We start from the raw sequence: 24629 nt of genomic DNA, 5'->3' as shown, positions 1-24629 counted from the left end.
TTGGAGTCCAAAACTGAGAATATGAACCAAGTAGCAGCTACAGATTCACACAAACCCCCTTGAGTGCATCTTTTGGACAAAATGTCTTATATATATATATAAAATTATAAGATTCTGTATCATTCTCTTTCATTTTAGTGGTATTAGTATGACTTAAAACAACACCCTAAAAGAGTATCAACATCATAAACTTGCAGAGATACCAAAATCCTGACAGCGATGTTACATGTTGTTGTTTCTGTAAGTCAATATTTTGTCTTCGGCAGACAGTATCTGGCTGATTTGTGATGCTGATATAGTTTCCCTGATAAAATGCCAACTTTAGAGGCACTCAGCTGAAGGTTAAATAAGCAGACTTTAGTCAGCAGCTTCATCCTGAGGAAAAAATGGCTTGTATTTGTTATGAAAACATCATCAAGCCTTTAAAGCAACATCAACATATCCTTATTTATTTATCTAAAACGTTAATCATCAGAGGAAATGACAAAGCAGACACATCAGTATAAATCAGTGTTTATTTAGTGTTGTAATAATTTAAGAGTGTTGAACAGTGAGTTTGATGCTCCGCTGGCAGGCAGCCGTGACCTCACAGTATCTACTGTAGTGATCTAAAGCCCACCTTGCTCTTCATCTTTGGAAATAAAGATAAACTACAGAATATATCGATCCAGGTCTGCCTTTCCCGCCCTGTCCGAACCATCGGCCGGGAGGCGTCGGTCTAAGGCACATGTAGCTTAATAAGTAGAGGCAACAATCCCGTATGGCCTCATGGACAGAAATTAGCAGCTCACATCAGCAGCCTCTACAAGCTCGATGCTCTATCATTTAAAACTAAACACCGACTAGGTGGGAGGTCACAGAGAAGCTGTGCTCTGAAGCTAGTTATATTCTCATTATCCGTTCTGGGTACCAGTTCCATAGGCGATGACAGATTAATCCGTTAAGTCCCTCCGTGGAAGTCGCCCGCAATGAGATGAGGCTGAAACAGTTAATGTGTCTGTTGCTGCTTCGGCCTACGGTGCTGTAGATCCGCCCTGTTTCTCTTTGTAGACTCGCACAATGGCTTCACACACAAACTGGAACTGACACTGAAACACACAACATATAAAGTGTTGTTAGCTTTCAGACAATGCTATTATATTATATTACAGTATATATTCAAATCAACAATGAACTGATCCTACTGACAAGAACTGTCTGTGAAACCAAAATTTTTCTGTGTCATGGAGTCCAGTGTTATCCACACACTTATTAAAACACATTAGCATCCCGATTGCATTAGCATGGCAATGTTTTATTTAGTTATTGTAAATAAACAGGCCTACCTGCATTACCTTCACAGCCTTCCATGAGGGAACAGCCCGCACTTTGGGAATCAGTAGCCTACGTTTAATATGTGACACTACAAACTGCCCCCCCCTAACAATTGTTTGTCAGGTCAGTAATGACAACTTGTAGAAAATCTTGTGAGTGTCGCGGGAATAGTTTTCTGCCATCGACGCTAGGGCTGTTAGCTGGACATCTCAGCAGTTTAATGTGGAAGTGAGATGGAAAAGCCACTGTGCCAAAAACGCGGTACAGTTGAAGAGAAAAGAAAGTTTCAGGAAAAGTGGATTGACTTTTACTTTGCTGGACCGCATGAGACAGATAAATTAATTTCACATAACTACAAACAAGTGGATTTAATGTTAAACACCACCATAATACCAATCACAAATCCTATGACCAGTTCATGGGCTATCCTGTGTGGCCCTCAATCATCTGCTGGCTCCGTATGTTGCAATCAGTAATCTGAACCCCTCAACAGAATTTATCTTTTAGAAACTATCGGTCTTTCAAAGCAAACCATGAACTGTTTGTTGAGATTTTCCAGTCTGAACCAAAGTGATGGACCGACCAATCGACCGAAGCTGCCTTCCATAGAGCCATGCTGTTAGCATCTCTAAAAATAAAACTGAATATTTTTGGCAACACCATCTGCTGAGGAAGACTGTGTGAAACAATCGAAAGCTCCAGAACAGCCACTGAGCGGGCCTTGTGGTGACATTGATTTTAGTCTCACAGACAGGGTTGGGAAGCTGGAAAGTATTGAGAGACGAACTAGCACACTACAGGATTTCATGAGATTTGTTGCAAGCCTTCTCCTTCAATGCACACGACGGTTTGTCCTCTGACTGTGCATGTTTTCCATTACTGTCAGAGACACAAACACATGAGGGAAACCTGAGGAAGCGTTCCATCAGCACAAAAACATCAGAGTGAGCGCCTCAGGGATTGGATCTCCTTTCAAAATAAGGGCGATAGTGGTAGCAGTAGTAGCCTGGAAGCAGGCTTATGATTGGAGGGTTGCCATATTCCCAGCACTACCTCAAACCAAAGCGATGAGTAACACTTTCCTTGACTGATACCACTGAGGTGCAACAGAGCACGGCTTCCAACTCCTGCACGCCTGTTCCACCTCATCAGCCGTCAGTGTAACACTGTGGCAGCCACATTTCCATTAATGAGGGTTGAAGTTGAGGAGCACACAGATGTCAAAAACTGTGACGTTGACCTTTATAAAGTCATTTTGAGACTCTAAGTTCTTAATATGGTATTTTTAGAGAAATCGACAGATTTTTAATCTTCCAGAAGCTGATCACTTTCTTTAACCTATACAAAAAAAACCTTTTTACATTTCAAACTAATTCAGGAAGTCTAATGAAAAATAAAATCCCAAATGTTATTTTCTCAAATAATAAATGCACGATTTGACCAGCCTGTTTTGAGCTAAGAAAAAGCAATTTTCTCTGACTGTGACAAGCTTCAATTCCTTTTCAGCACCCCACCATTAAAAATAGTTTTAATTTTATGATTTATCCAATCCAGCTAAGTCCGAATCCACCCGGTGACTTAAGAATTAAGAATAATTATAATAACTATTCAGAAATAGACAATCATCTCGCTGATGCTCTTCTTTGCTTGTGTAGGTCATATAGAAGCAACGTTATTAAACTGAAACAGTTTCATAACCACTTAAAGACTCATAAACTTGATGTAGAACTATTGTGGGAAAATCTACAAGTTATCATGACGCAATAAATTAAAATAAAGGATTAAATAAGGGAGAGAGGAACCACTGTGGTCAAATAATTACATTCCAATGATAGTATGATCCTAAGTGTGTTTCTGTGTACCGTGGTCTGAACCATCATGGCTCGCTGATCTCTCAGCGTTCTGACGATGTCCAGCGGGAACACCGGCTGACCTGCATCCAACAGAGTGAGCGCCGTTTCCATCGTGATCAGAACACCTGTCCGTCCAATCCCAGCGCTGAAAGAGTCATTCAAAGCACACACTGAGTGTACAGTAGAGGCGGGTACGCTACATGCTGGCAGTGTTTAATTAGGGAGAGAGAGACGGTGTGTGTTTTTGTGTGTGTGTGTTACCTGCAGTGTACCATTAGTGGCTCTTCACCTCTCCGCCGCTCCCTGACCGAGCTGATGAACAGCAGAAAGTCTGAGGGGTCATCGGGTACGCCGTGGTCCGGCCACGCGACGTACTGCAGGTGTGTGACTGCACGTTCCTCACCCCGCTAACACACACAAACACATGAAATGGCAGGTAATCAGAGAGTATTAAAGTATTGCATAACCTTCAAACAATAAACATGTAACCTTTTGGAAATAAATCACCCACATCAGACTACTTGTTACAAAACAAGGGTTTAGTGGAAAAATGGAGCAGGTGAGGAGCACAAACCTGCACGTGACCAGTCGGTGACACTGATATTAGGGAGTGAAGAGGGACACAGGTGGGGTTGAGAGAGGAGAGAGGAAAAAGACCAGAGCTGGACGAAAAAGTGAAGGCGCAGAGGAAATAGCTGAGTTTAGAGTTTATAACGGTCATGTGACCTGTGACTCCATGCAGGGATTAACTCGCTCCGCCAGAGGAGCAGATGGGCCCACACAGCAGTATCTGTGACTGCATGTGTGTGTGCATTCAGACTTCATGCCTCCTTGAGCATTATCTTTGTTTGTTTACCTGTTCACCATAGAGGTGAGTGTGAAAAACAGCTCATTTAATCTGATTATCAACCATATAAACTTCTCAGGGAGAGACCCACACTGCTGTACGTCCACACATACAGTACACACAGTAGGAAATGTAGTAACACACACTCATGCACATGCCCTCCCACATGCACATACAGTCCAAACCACCCACATAGAAGTAAGTGTATGTATGTTGGCTGCAGATAGTTTGCCAGGAGTGGCTGCAGCCTGCAGTGAGCTCTGTTATGTGACATATGGCACAAACATGGAACATATTGCTACCAAACATACAAACAGAAAAAGCTCCATGTTGTGTGACCATGGTCATGCTTTGCTCATGTCTCATGAGGATATAAAAGCAGGTGTGAACTTAGTTACAAGGTCTGCAATTAATGATTATTTTCACAATTGATTAATCTGCCTGACAAATGTTTGTCGGGTTGCAGTGGGACAACAGTTTCAAGGTACATAGCAACATGAAAATTGACAATCATCACACTGTATACATTTGCTTAACTTTTAGAGCTCAGCCAATAAAGGATTTTTAGGGCCGATGCCGATAATAGGGAGTGAAAAAATGTATATGTCAATATATTGGCCAATATACACACATTTTTGCAATGATTCTTTAAAATGTGTTTAAAAAATGTGTCTAAAAATAATTTTAAAAAATCATATAATTTCAAAATTAAAAAAGTTTTCCTATCAGTGTATATTGGACAATCTACTGTACACACCAATACAGATATATCTGTCCCTGCCCACTGTTGGGCCTTAAAGGTACTGCAGATGGGCAGCGAGAGGTTCAGAAATAAAGGGAAAAAAAATGTTTAAAACCACAAAATATTGAATTTACTACAATGTTAAGACAAGTAAATCATCACATTTTCACATTTGAGATGCTTAAAAAGTTTACATTTTGGACTTTAAAGGTCCCGTGTGTATGATTTAGGGGGATCTAATGTGCAGATATGGAATATAATATTTGAAATTATGTTTACATTAGTGTATAATCACCTGAAAAGATTAATCACTTTTTTTTATTACCTTAGTTTTAGTTTTCGTTTACATCTACAGAAGGAGTGGGTCCTCTTCCACCATATTGCACCATTATGTTTCTACAGTAGCCCAGAAGGGACATACCAAAGACTGGCTCTAGAGAGGGCCTTTTGTGTTTTGCGTGGCCCTTAATGGCACTAAATCTTACACACTGGACCTTTAAACAATTACACCATTATTAAAGTAGTTGCTCATTAATTTTCTGTAGCTTTAGTTTCTGTACCTGTGTGTGTGTCAGGGTGAACTGTCGCGTCACGTACGCCAGGTTACACTCCTCCGAGTGACACTTCACCCGCATGTGCCCGTAATCCTTCACTTCTGGCGGATGCGGCCAGTACTGGTGGCACTTGGTCTGCAGGTGTATGACATCAACCGACAAATTACATTACATCTGATGTGAGTCATGAGTCAGGATACAATTAACAACTGCTGCTACATCTGCTGCACTCGCCACTCATGAAATCAGACTCGTATTCAACAGTGTGGTGCGTTCCACCCGCCAGACTGAGGAACAAAAGCAATTCATCAGGAGCAGGATGTGAACTGATTGTCGATGTGTGTGTGACTCTCAAGAAGAGGGAAAACTCGGGGCACTTGACGAATAATCAATCAATTAATGTTAACCATCTGGTTACCAAGCAACAGGCAAGCTGAGACAGAGACATCTTCATTCAACACGACCTTGATGTGTCGCTGCCTCTGTCTCCGAGTGGATGTGTCTTCACCCTCAGATGATTTATCTCATTTCCACCCTGCTCACACTTTACATTTAGCTTTCCGCCACAGCGTGAAACCCTGTTATTATTCACAACTGTGCAGATTGATTGTTTTTGTGTGCAAACATCCCCACTTGAGCCTGTAACTACAGTAATCATGTATCAAATAAAACAGCATGTAATAATGTGCAAGAAGTAATTAGTGTGTTCACGCGTCACTGACACCGAGCTGTGTGATATCACGTTCAAGATTTCCCTTTCTGTTTACTCGTGTTTGCACTATAAAAGTATGAACATGCAGAAGTATGTATACCCGTCCTCTCTCTGTCAGAGTTGTTAGCATGATGATGGTGTGTATCTGCTGCTCCCAAACAGTCTGCCAAAAGTGAGTGAAGGTCTGTGGCAATGGACCCTGAGCCGCAACATAACGTAAACAAACACCAGACACTGGGGGCGCCACCTAAGACACAGACGAAGATGCACACACACACCACATAGAGGATGAGTTTACATTTAATGTCAGACAAGGACACGACACACAGTTCACACATCAGAGATGCGCACCGTGATGTGGCTGGCGTTGATGTAGTCCTCCCGGCCCTGGAGCACCACCCTGGTAGAGTCATCTGAAAGAAGAGCAGGAGGGTCATAACAGAGCTGTCGACGCACCGCAGGCCAAAACAATTAAATTTCATTAGGTGCCACAGCTCCAGATGAAGGTTAGAAAGGCAGCACAGAGCTGAAAGTAGAGGGGTTGAGTGCACCAGGTGGGGAAGAGACGAACAGCAGCAGGGGACAGACACACAGTCACAATAACTTACAAGGTAAAACATCCTTATATCGATTCTTGTCCATGTTCTCAGGGAGCCGAGCACAGCTAAGAAACAGACCCGGCTTCCTCCTGTATAAATTCTAGAAATTACAAGCACACGTGTAAACAAACACAAACAAAAACTACAAATTCCAAGCCAGTCACGGCACCTTTGTTTTGGATTGTCAGGAGTGTAGATTAGGGCCAACATCTGTCCCAAAATCGGTACTTAAAAGGCTCGTTATGATCCCCAAATAACCACCTAATCCTGCTTAAAATAAAGAAGTATTCTGCTCCTGCGTATAAAAACCTGTTGACTTCATTTTAAATACCTCAAAATGAAAACTAAGTGTGCCAGACTGTATTCCTCTCTCCAGCTGTCTCACTGACTCCTCCAGTGTCGTGACCCGCCCTGACTGGCCAGGTGAATGTGGCTCGTCTCCCTGCGATTGGCCGGTGAGTGTGAGGGCGGGAGGCAGCTGCAGCAGGGGTGCCACACGGCCAGTACCTGGAATACAAGGACAGTTCAAGGCTGTGATAAATATTCATAGAAACATGACAAGACAGTGTGCCCACTTGGATCACACGCTGCTTCAGCAGTTTTGTCTCTCTGTCACACACACACCTTTACGTCTGATAAGCAAGGCCAGCTCTCTGGAGTGCGACTCTCTGCTGGCTCGTATGAACATGACAACCTGGTCATGCTTGTGTTCAGAAATGTCTCGACCGTTGATGAGCACCACCAGGTCTCCCTCCAGGAGTTTGGGCTCACATCGACCTGCCTACAAACAACAGAGGGCCAATTAAAAACTTGCATCCACACACCAGACGTCGATCTGTCTTTTCGGTCTAGGGCTGCAACTCAAGATTAGAGGTAGACCGATTTTATAGTAATTGTATACGTCTGTATCAGTTGTATGTTGGCCAATAAGTAACACGAAATTGCAGAAATGCTTAAAAAGGTTTGTGGTACTTAAACAGGATAGCATGGAGTGGTTCTTTTGGTGACATCCACAACTTTTGATGATGGAAATGCAAAAATAACCAATGTTATTAACTAATGTGTAATGAACAGAATTCAACCAGACTGTTTGGTTGAAATGTGACAGAAACATTATCGCCATCACAAATTATCTCCACTATAGAGAAATGTCAAGTTAATTTTTAAACAGTAAAATGTCTTGCTCAGTTTGTATCTTGGTCACAATTTTCTTTTAAAAATCTAAGGGATCTGAATTGAGATATTTGTTCATGTTTTGCATTTGTTTTTTAAAAGTTACCATCAGCCACTACAGCAGCGAGTCCTTCTTCTTGTTGCCACAAAGATGATCAGAGTCAAGGTTTTCATATGGACAATATAACTGCTAGACTACAATTAAAAACAGATGTATTCCTGACTAAATGGTCCCCAGTTATTTAATATCTTTTCAACAGTAAAACAACTGGTCGATTCTTTTTCTCCTGATTTAAAGTTTTTTACCTTAAAATAACAGCCTCAGAATCATTCTGATGGTATAGGGTGAATGGTGTCTCTGTCACAGCCACTCAGCCCCCCTATCACTTGTATCTGCACTATGTAACTTCAGTGAGAGGGTAGGATCACAGTGTTACATACATGTTTACTTCAGACCTGGGATTTGTATTTACGACAGTGTTGTTGCACTCAGAAACTGTGGGGGGCGCCAAATCGCACGAAATGCCTATTTTTACATAATGTTAAATATGAACACCTTGTGTCTAACTTCTCCTTTATAATGTACCTTTTTGGGGGGTTTTCTTGTGTTTGACAATTCATTAACAGTATATTTTCAGGGTTGTTTCTCAGGAACTAAATATGGACATTGAAAAGACAACAAAAATCCATGGACTGTCTTCACATTTATGCATACATTTATGCATTTATGCATACATTACATTTATGCATTTTATTGCATCTGTGAACATAAGATAGACACAGATACACACAGGGATATAAGAATTAAAATGGAAATAGGAATATAAGAGTAATATTGCCAGCACTCTACAACTGTATTTGAATGTTGTCATATAGGATTTTTCTACCAACTACCAAATATCGATATCAGGTTCGGCCTCAAAAATCCAGTATTGGTCCAGCTATACTAACATTTTCCTTTAAATGACCAGTTGACAAGCATAAAAAAAAAGTGCATAATGTCTCTTGGTCACAATTTATACAAACAGGTATAAGGAATCCAAATAAAGATAGTTGGTTTCTGTTTTTAAGGGTCATTTCTTATAATATCTACATTTTTTTTTTAATTATACCTTAATCCGTTTAATTAATCAACTAATTGTCTCAATGGTAAGAAATGTCCACAGTGTCCTCAAGCCAAAGGTGGCGTCAAATTGTTTAGACTCCCCAACCCAAAGATATTTCATATTCCTATCACATTGGCATTTTTGCTTGACTTTTCAGAATAGTACCTAAGTAATTTTTTGTGTCAATTGACAAATGAATTGATTGACTAATTGTCACAGCTCTGTGTCTGTCCAGTCCATCTGGATAAATATTAATCCTTTAGTCGATACTGTTCTCACATTTCATCACAAAGTATTTTGCCACAACCTGGAGACGCCACACCGTCAAAGCACAAACACATGTGAGTCGGTTCTTACCGGAGAGTCAGGTTTGACGTGGGAGATGGCCAGAGGCATCTTTTGATCCACCCCACCCTAGAAAGAGTTGGGCAATTAAATGGAGCAAGGCCGCAGGTGACAACACAAAGTGTGTAAACAAATGAAACTTAGTGTGTTGAGTGTAAGAGAGCGACTCACTTTAACATTGAAGCCAAACTTGCCCTCATGATCGGGGGCGATACATATCAGCATCAAGTCACCATCGCCAAGAGCACCCTGCGTAGATACAAGTACTCAGAATCAATTCATATGCGTGCAAATGATGAAAACAAGTAGACTCATTTAGAGTTGACGATTAGATAACAGACCTTGTTGTAGTGGTGCAAGCTTTGGTCACCATCCTCCTCTCCGATACTGTCATCAGTTTGCATCAGAACCTCATCTGTCACATGGTTGTAAGTGCCAGAAAGGCTGAAAGAGATGAAATAAAGAGATTATACAGATTAAAAAAATGACTTTCAGAAATAAATATTATGACTTCTCTTATATCCTCATCATTTCTTTTCTTTTGTTAAAATAAATTCTTTGACAACACACATTAGGGCTGAACGATTTAGGAAAAATACTTAATTGTGAGGCCTATCTGGGTGTCAGCACAGTAATGACTATGATGTGTTTGTAGCAATAATTACAAAGAGGAAGCAACGGTATGTAACTATTTTATCTTAAAGTGACAGCTTCAAAAATTATGTTGATGGTACAGTGTCTTGTAATAGGATGAATGGTGTCTCTGTCAGTCAGTCCGTCAGTCCCACTCTGTGCCCCGATCGCTTGTATTTTGACTATGTAACTTGGATGGGCATGTAGGATCCGCCAAGAAAAGTGCGTAATACTTTTTGGCACTATGTCACACAATACAAACTATGTCGGAGAACTGGATCATATTTTACAGAGAAAAGGTTTTCTGGTTTTCCCTCTGATGTCCTCTGGCTGCTCTGCCTCAACACTGATGGACAGATAGCTTTAGTTGTTGCTAAAGTAATGGCTAACTGCTGCTAACTAATGTGGGGGTGCTAAATCGCACAAACTACCAATTTCTACATAATGTTGCTTTAACCCTTTTACATCTTCCCAAACATCCAGATTTCAAATCCATACAGAGAGGTGCTTCTTTTTTGAAGTAAACCATCTTGTTGACACTAACCATTGTTGAAAATCTTATTTACAAGCTTATTAACAACATAGCAGATGCTTCTTTGCTAAGTCAGAACTTATTCTGAAAAGGTGTTTCCAATTGAGGACGTTACGCTGCTTTTATCAACCATGCACATAAAAATACACTGACAGAAACACAGATACTAATTAGAACTTTACATAGAGGTACATATGTCGATAGAAACCATTACTGTTGTATCTGATACTAACTTATGCGGTGAATCCCCTTCACTGTCCATCCTGCTGCTGCTCACGGATGCCCTATATGTGTAGAAGACATCCTCTCCCTCCGACATGTCTTTCAGTTCATTGGTCAGTTCAACTGAGGACGGGCGAGGTTTACGGATGCCGTGGCGAACTCGAGGACTTCGCCTGCCAGAGAGACAAAATTTCATCAAAAGACAGGACACAAAGAGGATGCCGAGTTAGACAAAACCTGCAGGTCGTACCAGTTTGGGGTGGTTGGGGGCGATCTCGAGGGCAGACTCTTGGTCTCGAGGTGTTCTGATGATATCGACCTCTGCAGGACCGGGTTCCACACCATCCCTCCCACCACACGCTGGCACACTGGACCACTTGACATTAGGAAGGAAAAGGTTAGTTCAGTATCAATGAGAAGAAGGTACACATGAATATACAAGTGCAGGCTCACCTCTCAGTTTTACTGTTGCCGAGGCCCAGGTGTTGTGTTATGAGCTTTCTGTAGGACTGAACTGTGCTGTTGTTGTATTTGGGACTCCGGGCAGTCCGGTTGGAGCTGAAGAAGGAGTGATGATCCACACAGGACCTCCACAGGTTCTTACAAGTCTTGGGACAGGGCAGAAGCAGGGACACCTCACAATCCTGGGTCTCCCCCTGCAAAATGAAGACATTGGGCTTTTGTAAAGCTTTGAAATGTAACTCTAATATTCACGGTCACATCTCTGTTATGTAACTGATTCTGCTCAGGTTGCTTGTCAGGTATAAAACACTGCCTCTTCTTGTATTTTTCATGAATGATTTATGACTTTTCACACATTGAAACACAAAGAAAATCTGCCAAAAGTGTGGATATGAATAATTTAATCCATTCACCTGTATGCAGTCCGTGCAGTGTTGTAAGTGTTTAACTATAATAATTACATCACAGCTCAATAAAAAAGCAATCAAACAATTGCGCTGACTCCAAACTTTCATTGGATTTACCAGCCAAGTGCGCAGAGCAATTAAAAACAGCAATTTGCTCAGAGCAGATCAATCAAATCAAGAACGAATAGACCGTAGACGGACTCACTTACATGTTTACGTTTCAGGTGTATGAGAAAACGCTTCCTCTTGAATGAAATCTTGATGATGTTGCCCCTACATGTGAAGAATGCAGTTTGTTGAGGCTGTAGAGAATTACAGGAACATGCCAAGTAATTAGTGGCTCCATCACTCACCAGGGGAAGAAACTGGAGCAAATCATATTGCAGAAAACTGCAACACCACTGGAGGCCAAACCCACCATCAGAGGGGCGTTGTTGGTGTCCTGAGAGAGAGAAAGACGAGGGAGTGACTACAAGTGTTAGTTATGAAAGGAAGTTAAAGGAACAGTTCACCTTAAAATCAAAAACACATATTTTTCCTTTTACCGGTAGTGCCATATATCTAGATTATTTTGGTGTGAGTTACAGAGTTTCGCAGATACGTCTGCCTTCTCTCTAATATAATTGAACTAGATGCCTTGTGTCACTCAAAGCACCAAAAAAGGAAGACATTTGCTAAACTCAACAGAACTCCTTCCAGAAATCATGACTCGGTTACTCAAAATAATCCACAGACTTTGTTGTGTTCAGTTTCATGTAGGAACTATTTTCTAGAAAGCCACTAACAATGGTTGCTTTTTCAACTTTTACTCCAGTTTCTCTTTCAAACTGGGTGCTAACTGAACAATGTTCTAACACTGTTTTAACAGAGATGGATTTGAAAGTATCAACAGGCCAGCGTCCAGGTGTTGTGTTTCCATAAATACCTGTGCAGAGTCAATTGACGCAGGAGTAAATGCTGATTATACACATTCACATTGAAGACAAAAGCCAGATGTTAGCAGGTTTTTTGACCAGTGTGAGAGGGATAATAGTTAGCTAGCCTCTTACCCATGAGTCCCTCTACACGGTGACACGGTTGGCGGATGTAGTTCAATAGAAATAAAATAGTTCCTACGTGAAACTGCTCACAACAAGGTCTGTGGATTATCTTGAGTAACCAGGTCATGATTTCTGGAAAGAGACATTGTTGTTGAGTTTATCAAATGTATGTTTTTGGTGCGTTGAGCACCACAAGCCGAGTGCCATCTAGTTCTATTATATTTGGGAGATGGCAGACATCTCTCCAGTCCATATCTCCAAAACTCAGCAACTCACACCAAAACAATCTAGACGGATAAATAGCACTACAGGTAGGAGGAAAAATATTTTTGATTTTGGGGTGAATTGTCCCTTTAAATAGAACACATGAGAGATTAATCAAAGGAATCAGTCTACCAAGGCAGCATGCAGCTCCACTCCGTACAGCTCAAGCGTCCGGGCTGTGTTGAGGAAACACAGCTCTGCCTCGCTTTGCTTCAGCCCCCTGGGAACGCACACACAGAGTCACACACAACAGCAGGAAGCTACTGCACAATAAACTGGTTGTTTTCCAGGAACAACTAGATGTAATGAACTGAGGTATTACTTGTGCTGTGGATACAGATCCTCCACTTTAGACAGAAAGTCTTCATCCTGCTCAGGGATGAAGTGGCACTTGGAAATGTAACCAGGGAGTCCAGACAGACTGTGATCCCCCATCTCAGCTGCAGGTGATTGACACAAAAACATATAACCACATCTACACACTGACAGCCGGGGTACTGTAACAGAGCTGCTGCTTACTGACGGCATCCTCAACAGGAGCAATTACTCACAGAGTTCTTATTAAGTCATTAATCATTTGTTTCTCATGGAAGAGATGGGACTTACACTGCACAGCGTAAGAAGCCAACACTACAGCTGCACTCAGCGGGCACTGCAACCTGCAATCATGCTCCATGATTATACATCATAACAGCTAAACACAAACTGTGCACAAGGGAATAGGCGGCTGTGTTTGTGTGTTACTCACCGTCCTTCTCTAATGTCACTCCTGATCTGGAGAAAGTACAGGTGCCTGCAGGGACGAAACAAGACCAACTTTAACAACTCAAACCTGTATTTTCTGTTTCCTGTAGAAACCTCTTCAAACACTGTGGTGTTTTCAGCCACAGAAGATGCCTGGCTCTGCCACCTTGATTCAGACTGATATGTCAACAACTATTCAATGTTTTGCACATTTATAGATCTACAGACGGTCATGGTCCTCAGAGGACAAATTCTACTAAATGTGATGATCCCCTGACTTTTCATCCAGCACCACTCTCCTGAGAAAAATCTTAACATCTGCCATATGGACTGGCACAACATTTGTATCAGACATTCATGGTTCTCGGAGGATGAATCCTACTAACTTTGGTGATCCTCTGACTTTTCAGCTAGTGCCAGCAGCCTGACATTTGTGGTTTTTGAACAAAATGTTTCAACAACTTTTGGATGGTCTGCCATAAAATCTTATACACAAATGTATGTCCCCCCAGGATTAATTATAATAACACTGGTGATGTTCTTGTCATGTAATAGCCTCAAGGGCTGTTACATATATCAGATTTTCACCACTCCATAATTGTTGCCGAATGAATTCACAATAACAATATCATCGCAATATCTATAGAAATTTGAAAAAATGCTGGCAAAGAAATCCATTTTTAACCTTGTTTACTGTGTGTTTTCTTCTTTTGGCAAATAATTAACCTTCAAAATACAAGCTTAAGGAGGTTGAGAGGGAGTCTGTAGTTACTGTAAAAAAAACAACAACAATAACTATCATCTACTCAGCCTCAGCCTTCCTTTTCCTACTGGTGAAAAGGAAACCATGAACTCATAAACAGAAGATGCACCAGGCTGAATATCTTTGCTGAATTATTCAGACAGCATTCACATATTATTGTATTATCAACACAATATTGATATTTCATTTAAATATCACAGTTACTTTGGTTTATGACTGAATACCTGCAAAAGCAAATGACATTCTCATCATCCGCAGCTGTACGTTGTGTTTAGAGCTAATTAGCAACTGTTAGCCTGCTTACACACTAATCTAAAATAAGCAACAGACTAAATATGAGGGCGGCTGTGGCTCAGGAGGTAGAGCAGGTCGTCCACTACTCAGAACATCATGAATGTGGGATTGTCCTTGGGCAAAATACTGAACACCAAATTGCTCCCAATGGCTGTTCCTCAGGTCTGAACATGTGAATGGCTGAGCACAGAAACCTTCCAGTGTACTTTGAGTTGTCAGTAGACTAGAAAGCGCTTTATAAAATGCAGTTGATTTTACATCTGAACTGCTAAACATCAGTCAATACTGCTGTGCCTCAGTGCAGCCTCAAGGAGCAGCTAGCATGGCTGTAACCTCTCAGACTTGTTTGACCTTCATTTCGAACTGGCAACGCATCACAAAAACATGAATTTATTTATTTGGCCTTGGATTGAGCCAAGCATTGACGGTGAATTAAAAAATGCCAAAAATAGTTGGACACTGACCAGTAAGTTTTTCATTTTTATCAACAATCCCTGCAAAAAGGACCTTTCTGAGTCATACAACTTCTCCACATAACAAAAACACTCATGACAGAGCAGCACATGTACTAACCTTGTCTGTTCATGCTGCAGAGAGTTGGGATCAGAGATGAAGAATCGTACTCTGAAGTTCAGATAAAAGGGAGAAGCGAGACCTGCAGAGAAATGTCATCCTGTCAAATGTGACACATACGCATGGTACAAGTTCACCTCATTCATCTACAGCACCTCTTCTCTCCTACACCCCCTTTCTATAAATGTACTGAAATACATTTTAAAACATTTATATATCTAGAGAAGTAATTCCAGGTAATGACAGTAAATTGTCCAGAGCCAGAACAAGTCAGATACCTTTAATCTGCTTCTTCAAGGGTTTCTCAGGCTCCAACCATCTCTGATAGAGAGAGAGAGGAAATTCATTAAGTATAATGGCTAACTGGGGCTAAAAAAAGCATTTATGCGAGCATACCCTGTGGTTATCATCGTCTTTAACTGCAATCAGCGAGTGCAATATATTACAATCTCAGCCTGAATGTGCCGCAGATGAACAGTGAGCTCACAGGAGAGTGTGTGTTGGCTGTGATCGAGGCGATGGCTGTGCTGGACTCTCTGATCTGCAGACTGAAGAGCTGCCTCTCCTGCAGGCCCAGGTGGTCGCATACGAGGTCCAACAGAACCACACCTTCATCCTGCTTCTGAAACATGGAAAGCACAGACTCTATTAATGCCAGCCAAAACTTTGAGTGACATTTCTAACGTCTGCTTATTTGTACATGTAAATATACTGTGCCATATGCTGCAGTAGTGCTTCATGTATAGATCAGGAAGCTTTCTGTCAACTTCCACTTCAGTTTATTTAAAGTGCATATCGCCCAGAGAGTCTCTGCACACATTACAAGCCAGTAAAAACAGCAAAACACAATACATGTAGAAGTATGGACACATTCATAAGCACTCTTACACACAAATAAACAGGTAAAAGTGTTAATGAGACGAGATGGTTGAGGTGATTAATTTAAAAACAAAGATCATACAGTGTATCCATAACAAGACTGTCAATAAGGAGACATTTAGGTTCATAGTGAAAATAAAATAAATGTGTTTCCAGCCTGATTTTGAAATGTCAACAGAGCCTGCCTCCCATATGTGTAGTATAAGTTTATTCCAGCGAAGTGGAGCTTGGTTATGATATGATATGAGCAACATTGCCACCCGCCATCTCTGCCTGGATACAATAAAGAAGTGGATGGCACTCAATTTTCTACAGTTGAACCCAGACAAAACCGAGGTCCTCCTCAGTGGCCCAAATAATATTGTTTCAGAAGTCAATCCCCTGCATCGACCCCCTGTCCACATGTGTCAAACCCTCCATAAGAAACCTCAGTATAATCTTTGACCTAACCCACTGAGCAAAAACATATCCAAAAGAGTGCCAGAGCCAGTATTAAAGTGTTTTTGTAACATCTTTCAACGTTCATTATTGATGTCCGAGAGCTTTTACAATATAATTTTACACAACTTTAGTCACCTTCACCTTCATCAATTAGGCTAATGTTCCAAGGCTGGATGACCAAAACATGGTAAATGATAGAGCTGATAAATAGGTCACCTGTTAAAACACATGCCTCATGCAGGTTGAGACCAGGGGTTCAAATCCACTCTGTAGCTTTTAGACGTCTGTGACTGAAGTTGAAAAGATGAAGGATATCACTTGGAAATCACTAGTGAACGTTGAAATGATGTTAAAATTTAACTTTAACTCTGGCTCTCTACTGGTTGTTTTTTAAACGCCAGCAAAGATGTTGACCAGACATCTTTATGGATATGTTTTTGTTCAGTGGGAAACCTCAACTTTGACGAAAATATCCCCAAACGCCTTGCTTCCCTGTGTGTAAATGTTGTATGTAAATATAAAAAATCTGAGTTTCAATTTCTTCTCCAAAACCACGTAGAGCCACATGATGGAATATAATGAGAAATAAGGCTGGAAATATATGAATGTTTATGTTTTAAAATATCCAAGAGTGTCTGTGTGGTGAATTTAAATATTAATAATGCTTGTAAATCAGACAAAACAATCAATAATACATTTATCCAGGTGAAAATCTGATTGGAGCACAACACTCTATTTTAACTATTCGCTGTTTTATTAATCGCACTGAGGGATAACCTGCAGCTCATCCACATTTTCTCCACACTCTCTGTTACCAGCAGCACATTCACATCATGAGGACCATGTTTACTGTCAACTGTGGCGAACAGTGTGTTCCTGCGGCGGGAAACTTTTTGATGTGTGTGGACACAAAATCCAGGTAAGGATCAGTCTAAACTGTCCTCAAAGCATGTGAAAATCTGTAAAAGAAAACCTTGTCTTCACGGGAGAAACACAGCAGCCAAAAAAAGTTTAATAATGAAATCCTTGTGCACATCACAACCACAGGACTCTCCCTGCTCTCCCACCGTTCACATAAAGATGCTGCACAGCTGCGGTCCTAGAAAGCAATATTGTGATTGCCTTTCTGCGTGTGTGCTTGTCAGTGCTGTCAGGGCGGTGTGTGACATGATGATATGCTCGTGATGTAAACGGCTCCTCAGTGTGACAAGCTCTGTAAGCTGCAGGAGGTAACAGTGTCCTTCAAACCAAGGTCAACGAGAAGATGTGGATCAATGGGAAAAGGAAAGAGTAGTCGGTCACTGTATGGTGAACTGACACTACGATCATTAGCAGAACCCAGAGACAGATAGGAGCAACATATGATCTCCAGGAAACAGTGTGTGTATATGTCTGTGTGTGTGTGTGTGTGTGTGTGTGTGTGTGTGTGTGTGTGTGTGTGTGTGTGTGTGTGTGTGTTACGCACGCTGACTCTGAAGGTTTCGATAGTGCCGTCCAGCAGCTGAACTAGGCAGAGCAGGTCCGGTTTTGGCATGTCTGTTACCACGGTAACTCTGCCTCCCTCTCAAGACAAACACCCTGCCCTTAGCTCGTCACTGAGAGGGGACCTGGAAACACACACACACACACACACACACACACACACACATAACCACAAAAACAGTGTCAGATGTTTCCAGCCTGTTGTCTTCCAATGAAAGCACCTCCCTCAGGATGACACTGTGTGGTGAGTAATATACTGTATGGGCTGCATCGGGCTGCAGTGAGTAATGCACCGTGAATGCGAAGGAGTGACTGTTGCATGTGTGTGTGTTTGTGTAATTCCTTATTATTTGGCCTGGGTCTGAACATGTCCCTTCCCTCTCCCTGCTGCGCTCCCTCTCTGCGTCTCTCCGCCTTTTGCAGGCAGCTGAATGATAAGAATGTTAAACATTTTCAGAGTTGAACACGCCCATCGACAGCACCGCGACAGATCTGAGACCGACCAGGCGCTGAAAGCAAATCACACATGCACTACTAATGCATGCACGTAACCCAAAAACTTACCCTAACATCAATCTGTGTGTGTGTGTGTGTGTGTGTGTGTGTGTGTGTGTGAGTGTGAGTTTGTGAAAGCTACATGCATGTCAGTGTGTGTCCATACATGTGTCCTGTCTTGGTTTCCAGGTGAACGATTAAAGGATCCGGGCCGGTTTCTGAAAGGACACACAGTTTTGTTTGGGTTAATGTTTGAACACGGTGACACACTCTGAATATATTAAAACAGAGCTGGTCCCAGTTTGATGACCAGTTTTCCATGATAACCCTCTCACAGGCAGGCGTCTAATGAATTTACAAGCTAATGCTACATTTAAAAAAGCAGATTCATCATGATGCACTATGACCTCACCGGCTGTTTTGCATCTTGCTGCTATTTCTGATACTGTAACCTTCACAGATGAGGAACTGAGAATAAAGTTCTTGTACTTTCTGATGGTTTGAACACAGATTTCTCTGCCATAGGCTTTTCAGCACAAGTTAAAAGTGATAATTGAAGGATTTAAACACAGCTAGCGTAGATGTTAAAGCTCAGAACTACAGCCTCTGCTGTTACTTCACCAAACACACACATACCAATGAATAAACAGGGCCTCTCAGTGTATTTCTGTCGATAATGAACCCTTCACTGACCCCGCTGTACTTTGAGCCCGAGCGCGAACAAGGAACCTGTTGCCAACCTGAGGTTTTCTACAGCTACACCCAAAAGGAGGAACACTCCACTGGCCAAACTTTCCACCAACCACGGGCTTTACGTGCTCGTCGCTACAACTTGGCCAAGTGAATGTGTTTTTTCTGGGAAGAGACGGTTTAAAAGACAGAGAAGGAGAAGTGTACCTCGCTCGTCCCGCGTCAGACACGGCTCATATTCCTCGGACAGTCCGCTGTGGAGACCTCGGGACGGGGCGCGTCACAGCAGCCAGGTATCGTTAGGTAAATATCCGGGACAAGTTTCTCATCCCTGCCTGCGCTGACTCCGCGCGGCCCCGCCCCTTCGCCGCGCGCGCTCACGCCGGGTGCGCGCTACCGGGTGCGCGCGCACGCAAAGCATAGGAAAAGACAATTCATCTCATCAGTCATTAAAGGCGCACTATGTAGTTTTGAAGAAGGCATTCAAACTCACACAATATTAATGAGGTAATAATACAAACTTAAATAAACAAGACATTATTATATTTTCCATAAGTGAGTAAACAAGCTGTTCTCAGAGGAAGATAAGGTCCCCAGAGCACTGTTAAGGGTTGGCAGGGTCCGCCAAATATAAACAGTAAAGTAAAGCTGTTAAATTGCGTTGTCATTTAAGGTCAGTTTGTTTATTCAGTCATGACAACAAAGAGCGCTTGTTTGTTTAGGCATTAAAAAAAATCAGTCAATGATGATTTTTCTCTTTTGGTTAAAATGTCTTAATGTAATAGTAATGGAAGTAGTAATGGAAAGTAACTCAGTACATGTACTCGGGTACTGCACTAAAGTTCAATTTTGAGTCGTATTTTCCATTTTTTCTTTACACTCCATGACATTTTGGAGGCAAATATTTTGCTTTTGCCTCCACTAGATTTATTTGATAACTTTAGTTACTAGATACTTTGCAGATTACATGCTGCATCAGAGCCAGAGAAGCCACATTTTTGAATTGATTTATCTTATCAGCAATCAATCGGATAAAAAAAAAAATAATCAAAAACACTGATTTTCAATAATAACAACAGAAAAAAGGTGAATATCAGATCTGATAATCGCCCAGGCCAATAATCAGTCAACCCATACTGTATAGGCCTACATGTACACATATGTAGAATTCTCTTTTACCTGAACTTCTGACACTTAAGCACATTTAATGTCAGATACATTAAGACTTTTACTCAAGTACCATTGGTATGAGAGAGTTTCAGTTGTACCAAAGAACACTGAAACATCATATCTTGCTATTAACTCTTATATAATTTTCATCATTTATCTTTATGAATCTCCTCTATCTTTATTATCACTCATTCATTAATGTGTAAGCAACATGTTATTGCTGTAGCTTGGGGATCGGACTGTTAATGATTATCGTCATGGATTTATCTGCTGATTACTTTCTCATCTGACTGACTGGTCCAATCAATAATCCAAACCTTATATCATTAAAAGTAAATTACATTTATTAGAATAATTCAAATTTAAAAAGCCATTAAATTCTGATATTTGAGAAGAAATGTGTCATTTTTGCATAAAACAAGCTGTTAATCAATGCAATTGACTATATAATTTATTAATTAATTGTTCTGCTGTATATCATTAGGTAGTTTATAATGACGCATCATATTATGTAAGTTCTTCACTTGTATTTAACATACAAATATAAATGTATGAGATACCTTGGAATCACAGTAGTCAAATAATTTGATATATCATTATATATTAAAGAAAGTACAATATTTCCCTAAAAAATACTCCAGAAAAGTACAAATACCTCAAATTTGTACTTACTGTGAGAAAAATCCATGAGCAAATGTAAAAGGACAATGATTATTGTTGTTATTTTCATTTATCATTACAGCTTTTACATAACTATTAGAAGTTTATCACAGTAATATTACTGTTATATTTTGAAAGTTTGCTGTCGCCATCTACAGGACAGATTAAGTACTACTGCTGTCATGTGTGACAAATGTACTGAACTGTATGTAGACTACATTACTTATTCCTGTAAGCACCTGATTGTTTACTAATTTGTTGTTTACATTTTTTTCAAAATAAGATCTGCTAACCATAATGTATATTCAGTGGTGTTATTATATTTACAGTATCAAAAGTCAGGGACCCCAGTGTTATATAGTATATTGCTAACATATTATTGCTGATGCATTAATGTGTAACAGCATTTTCTTTATGTGGCTGGTCAAGGTGGAGCTCATTTTGATTCATGTTTTTACGTGGGGGTAGTTTCATCAATAACTACAATGGCACTCAGTAGGGCGCATACCTCCACCAAGGCCCAACAGTCCTCTTTTGTACTCACTCATAGATACCAGCTGCCCAGATATGCCTGATTTTGTCATCAAGATCTGTCTATCCAAACAAATACAACAACCTTTAACCTACAAAAACGAAAGAAACCAGGCAGTGTTCTTGTGCTTTAGCTTACTGTATCTCGTTTCTAACGTGTATTTTTGCTGCTGAAGCAGGTTTGAAACCAAGCTGCTTTGACCCAACATTTCTGAGGTCAACAAAAAATCTGTCTGCAGCAACTCCCAGATCTCTGACTGTAAGAAGACCATGAATAAAACACGACACCCGTTCAGGGACATCACAGATTCAAAAGTTCATGATGGTTAAACAGTGGAAATGAATCTGGTAATAAAGGTTGCGATTTTGACATTAAGACCAGAAATTGTGAGGGTCTTTTGGTTCTGCAGTTGAACAGTTTGAATTTTGTTCAGCTCTCTCAGGCCTCTCTGGTAGGTGGGGTTGATCTGCTGACTCTTGTGTGGGTTTCCACTGTTGTAGGAATGCTGTAACACTGTTGAGATGTGTGCGTTGTGTTCAGCGTCACCTGTTGCCTGCCTGGAGAGGCAAAACCAGTCCCGGCCAGTTTGCATGCCGTCAGAGAGTGATGGAACAAGAGGGCTCAGACTGAGGAAGGTCAGTCATACTAGCAGAAACCAGTTCACCTTGAGGTGACGGGAAAGGGGGGAGGTTTTCTCTCTCTCTGAGGAACCTCCTTCTGTTGCTGTCCAAGGATCAGCTTTCTGCAACAGTAACCAAGACACCCTGTACCTACTGCCCTCAACCCAGCAAACCCAAATTTAGAAACAGACCCAGCGACAAACTTGACGTTATTTCAGTATCTGCACTCTATGTCCCATTTATCTCATTTACATAATCGTATTCTGGCGGTATTACTCTTTTATATTGCTCTTCCCAATTCAAGACAACACTTCCCATTAAACCTGTGGGCTTATTTTATCTTGTGACAAAGCCCAGTTACATCTCTTATCTCAAATTATCTATATCTTCTTTTTTTTTTACTGACGGAAGAGATTAATCTGACACCTTTCTGTCCCACTATCAAGAATTTGTTTATCATCATCTGTGCCAGTCTTAAGATAGTTCTGCCTTTTCTACTTGAACGTATTACATAATCAGATGTTGATAATAAAATTGTGGTTACGCAAGCCGGTGGGATTTGGATTTAATAGTGTTTGCGGTGCCTGAAGTGCTCTGAAATAAAACAAGCGGTCACTATGGAGGTATACGTGCAATGCTAAAGGAGTTTGGTCATATATCATGAACATAAAACTGGGTCTCTGTGGTGGTGTGGACAGGTCCTGATGTTTCTCATGCGTGCAGCAGCCACATGAGACAGGAAGACAGATGTAGAGTCGCCATGTGCTGGAATGCTGTCACGAATTCACACATGCAGGCCTATAGTTTCCATGACCCACATCTCTACTTGTGAAAAGTAATGTCTATGGTATGTAGCCTATATAAAATCCAACCGAAAGGGTGCACTATTCTCTCCTGTTCTACATACAGTAGCCTACATACTGTGATGGTATATAGTCCTTTAACCACCTGTGAGTTGAACATGTGAGGAAAGAAAGATTGAAAGATGATAGAAAGAGGAAAAGTTCCATTGATTAGAAATTCAATTGGGATATTTCACAACCTCGTGGCAGGCTCGTGAGCGCTCTCATAAGGGGATAGGAGCTCAGCATGCTGCCTTCACGTGCCAACAGCTCCTTTCCTCAGGACCTAAAGTAGCCTAGACTATTTGTTGCACATTCTGGGAGTCTACTTTTCACTGTAGCCTACTTTTTTCAACCCTTTTGCCCTATGGATTGTAGCTAATAGCGACGTGCTATACCTTATCATTATTTACAACTGAATATGAATTATACTATGTCGTGCATTTATTAGGGTTGTTGAGATACAACGATATTGATAATAATAATGATATTTTAAAGTGAAATACTTATATCATAATAATAAAACACAGGTGATAATATTGTGTAAATAACCCAGCAGCTCTAAAATAATTTATTTTTCCTTTCGTTCTCCCATTGTCGTGGTCAGTGGCGACAATGCACCTTAACACCGGTTATTGCCACATTGCCATTAAAAGTGCTATTTGTAAGAAAAGTTTATTTTTGAGTCTCATTTCTAACTCCTCATTATTTTACGAGTTAGAACTGAGACTCAAAAATCAACTTTTCTTACAAATAGCACCTTTAAATGGAAAAAAGAAGTAGAAAAAGGTGCAGTAACCTACTAGCCAGCTACTACAGCATGTGGCTACTAATGCCACAAAAAATCATGTCAAAGGAGATGACTGACAAGAGTGTTGGTGAATTGTTCTGGCCAAGCTAATGGTGTATTAGTTTTATTTGGGGTTTTTTGTTTGTTTTTGTCCCAGTCAGTTTTTTTCTTCCTTTTCTTCTTTGCTAAAATGTATTGTATTCAGTTTGTTGATGCCCTTAGACTTAGAAAAACAAACAATCAAACAAATCTGATACCGTGACAGCCCTAGCATAGCCTATATGTCACCTTTATAGACATTCATTTGGCGGGCTATCCCTTCCAAAGATGTAATTAATGGCTTTATAAATGGTTTGTTAATATTTATTCATCTATCAGTTATGAACCACTGATACAAACAACTTTCAGGTTAAAGGGTTGTGAGTTTTTCACTTTATTGTAAGCCTACTCATTAATATAATGTCTCTCAAGTTCCAAGCAACAATCCTAATTTCTGTCCTCTGCAATTATAAATGTTGATAAATCATAAATACATTTTCTCCTCACAGCAATTCATCAAATCAGCAGTTGTAAATGTTGAGAAGATGTTAACAAATGGGGGTTAAATTCGACTAAATCTAAATTAATCTGAAAAGTAAGATAGCCTAACAAATAATTGTAGAAATAGGACAATATTTCCCTTACAATCCCATTACAAGTATTAAGTGGCATGGCAATACTCAAGTAAAGTACAAGTAAATGTGTACTTACAGTACTTCACTAAGTGTCACATTCCACCACTGCTGGCTCTGCATTTGACATCTCCGAGGGCACCTAAACGCAGCATTGCCGGTGCCCTCCTACGTCAGC

General features: G+C 40.7%; 1 protein-coding gene across 4 annotated transcripts; it reads right to left on the bottom strand.

Annotated features, from left to right (window-relative positions):
• Positions 1 to 497: 497 nt before the first annotated feature.
• Positions 498 to 24614, bottom strand: ptpn3 (protein tyrosine phosphatase non-receptor type 3). 4 transcript variants are annotated; one of them, XM_084357907.1, is made up of 27 exons: positions 24531 to 24614; positions 18643 to 18694; positions 17965 to 18106; positions 15667 to 15801; positions 15458 to 15500; positions 15180 to 15261; positions 13554 to 13598; positions 13412 to 13464; positions 13128 to 13245; positions 12938 to 13025; positions 11855 to 11943; positions 11711 to 11774; positions 11086 to 11288; positions 10883 to 11008; positions 10644 to 10805; positions 9587 to 9689; positions 9417 to 9494; positions 9258 to 9314; positions 7246 to 7402; positions 6953 to 7128; positions 6631 to 6721; positions 6374 to 6435; positions 6123 to 6269; positions 5317 to 5445; positions 3429 to 3574; positions 3177 to 3312; positions 498 to 1088 (listed from the first exon to the last, which is right to left on the bottom strand). In XM_084357907.1, the coding sequence occupies exons 3-27, from the start codon at positions 18031 to 18033 to the stop codon at positions 1014 to 1016; spliced, it is 2634 nt and encodes an 877-aa protein (XP_084214033.1). In that variant the 5' UTR covers positions 18034 to 18106; positions 18643 to 18694; positions 24531 to 24614; the 3' UTR covers positions 498 to 1013. The 4 variants fall into 4 exon arrangements, with proteins under 4 accessions (XP_084214033.1, XP_084214032.1, XP_084214034.1 ...); XM_084357906.1 differs by lacking the exon at positions 24531 to 24614 and adding an exon at positions 19374 to 19511; XM_084357908.1 differs by lacking the exon at positions 24531 to 24614 and adding an exon at positions 19374 to 19511 and having other exon boundaries at positions 3440 to 3574.
• Between the last annotated feature and the right edge of the window lie 15 nt (positions 24615 to 24629).

This window comes from Pagrus pagrus (assembly GCF_965226575.1).
Source record: "Pagrus pagrus genome assembly, chromosome: 7".
NCBI classification, from domain to species: Eukaryota; Metazoa; Chordata; class Actinopteri; order Spariformes; family Sparidae; genus Pagrus; species Pagrus pagrus.
This window is presented reverse-complemented; position numbering and strand designations above follow the sequence as displayed.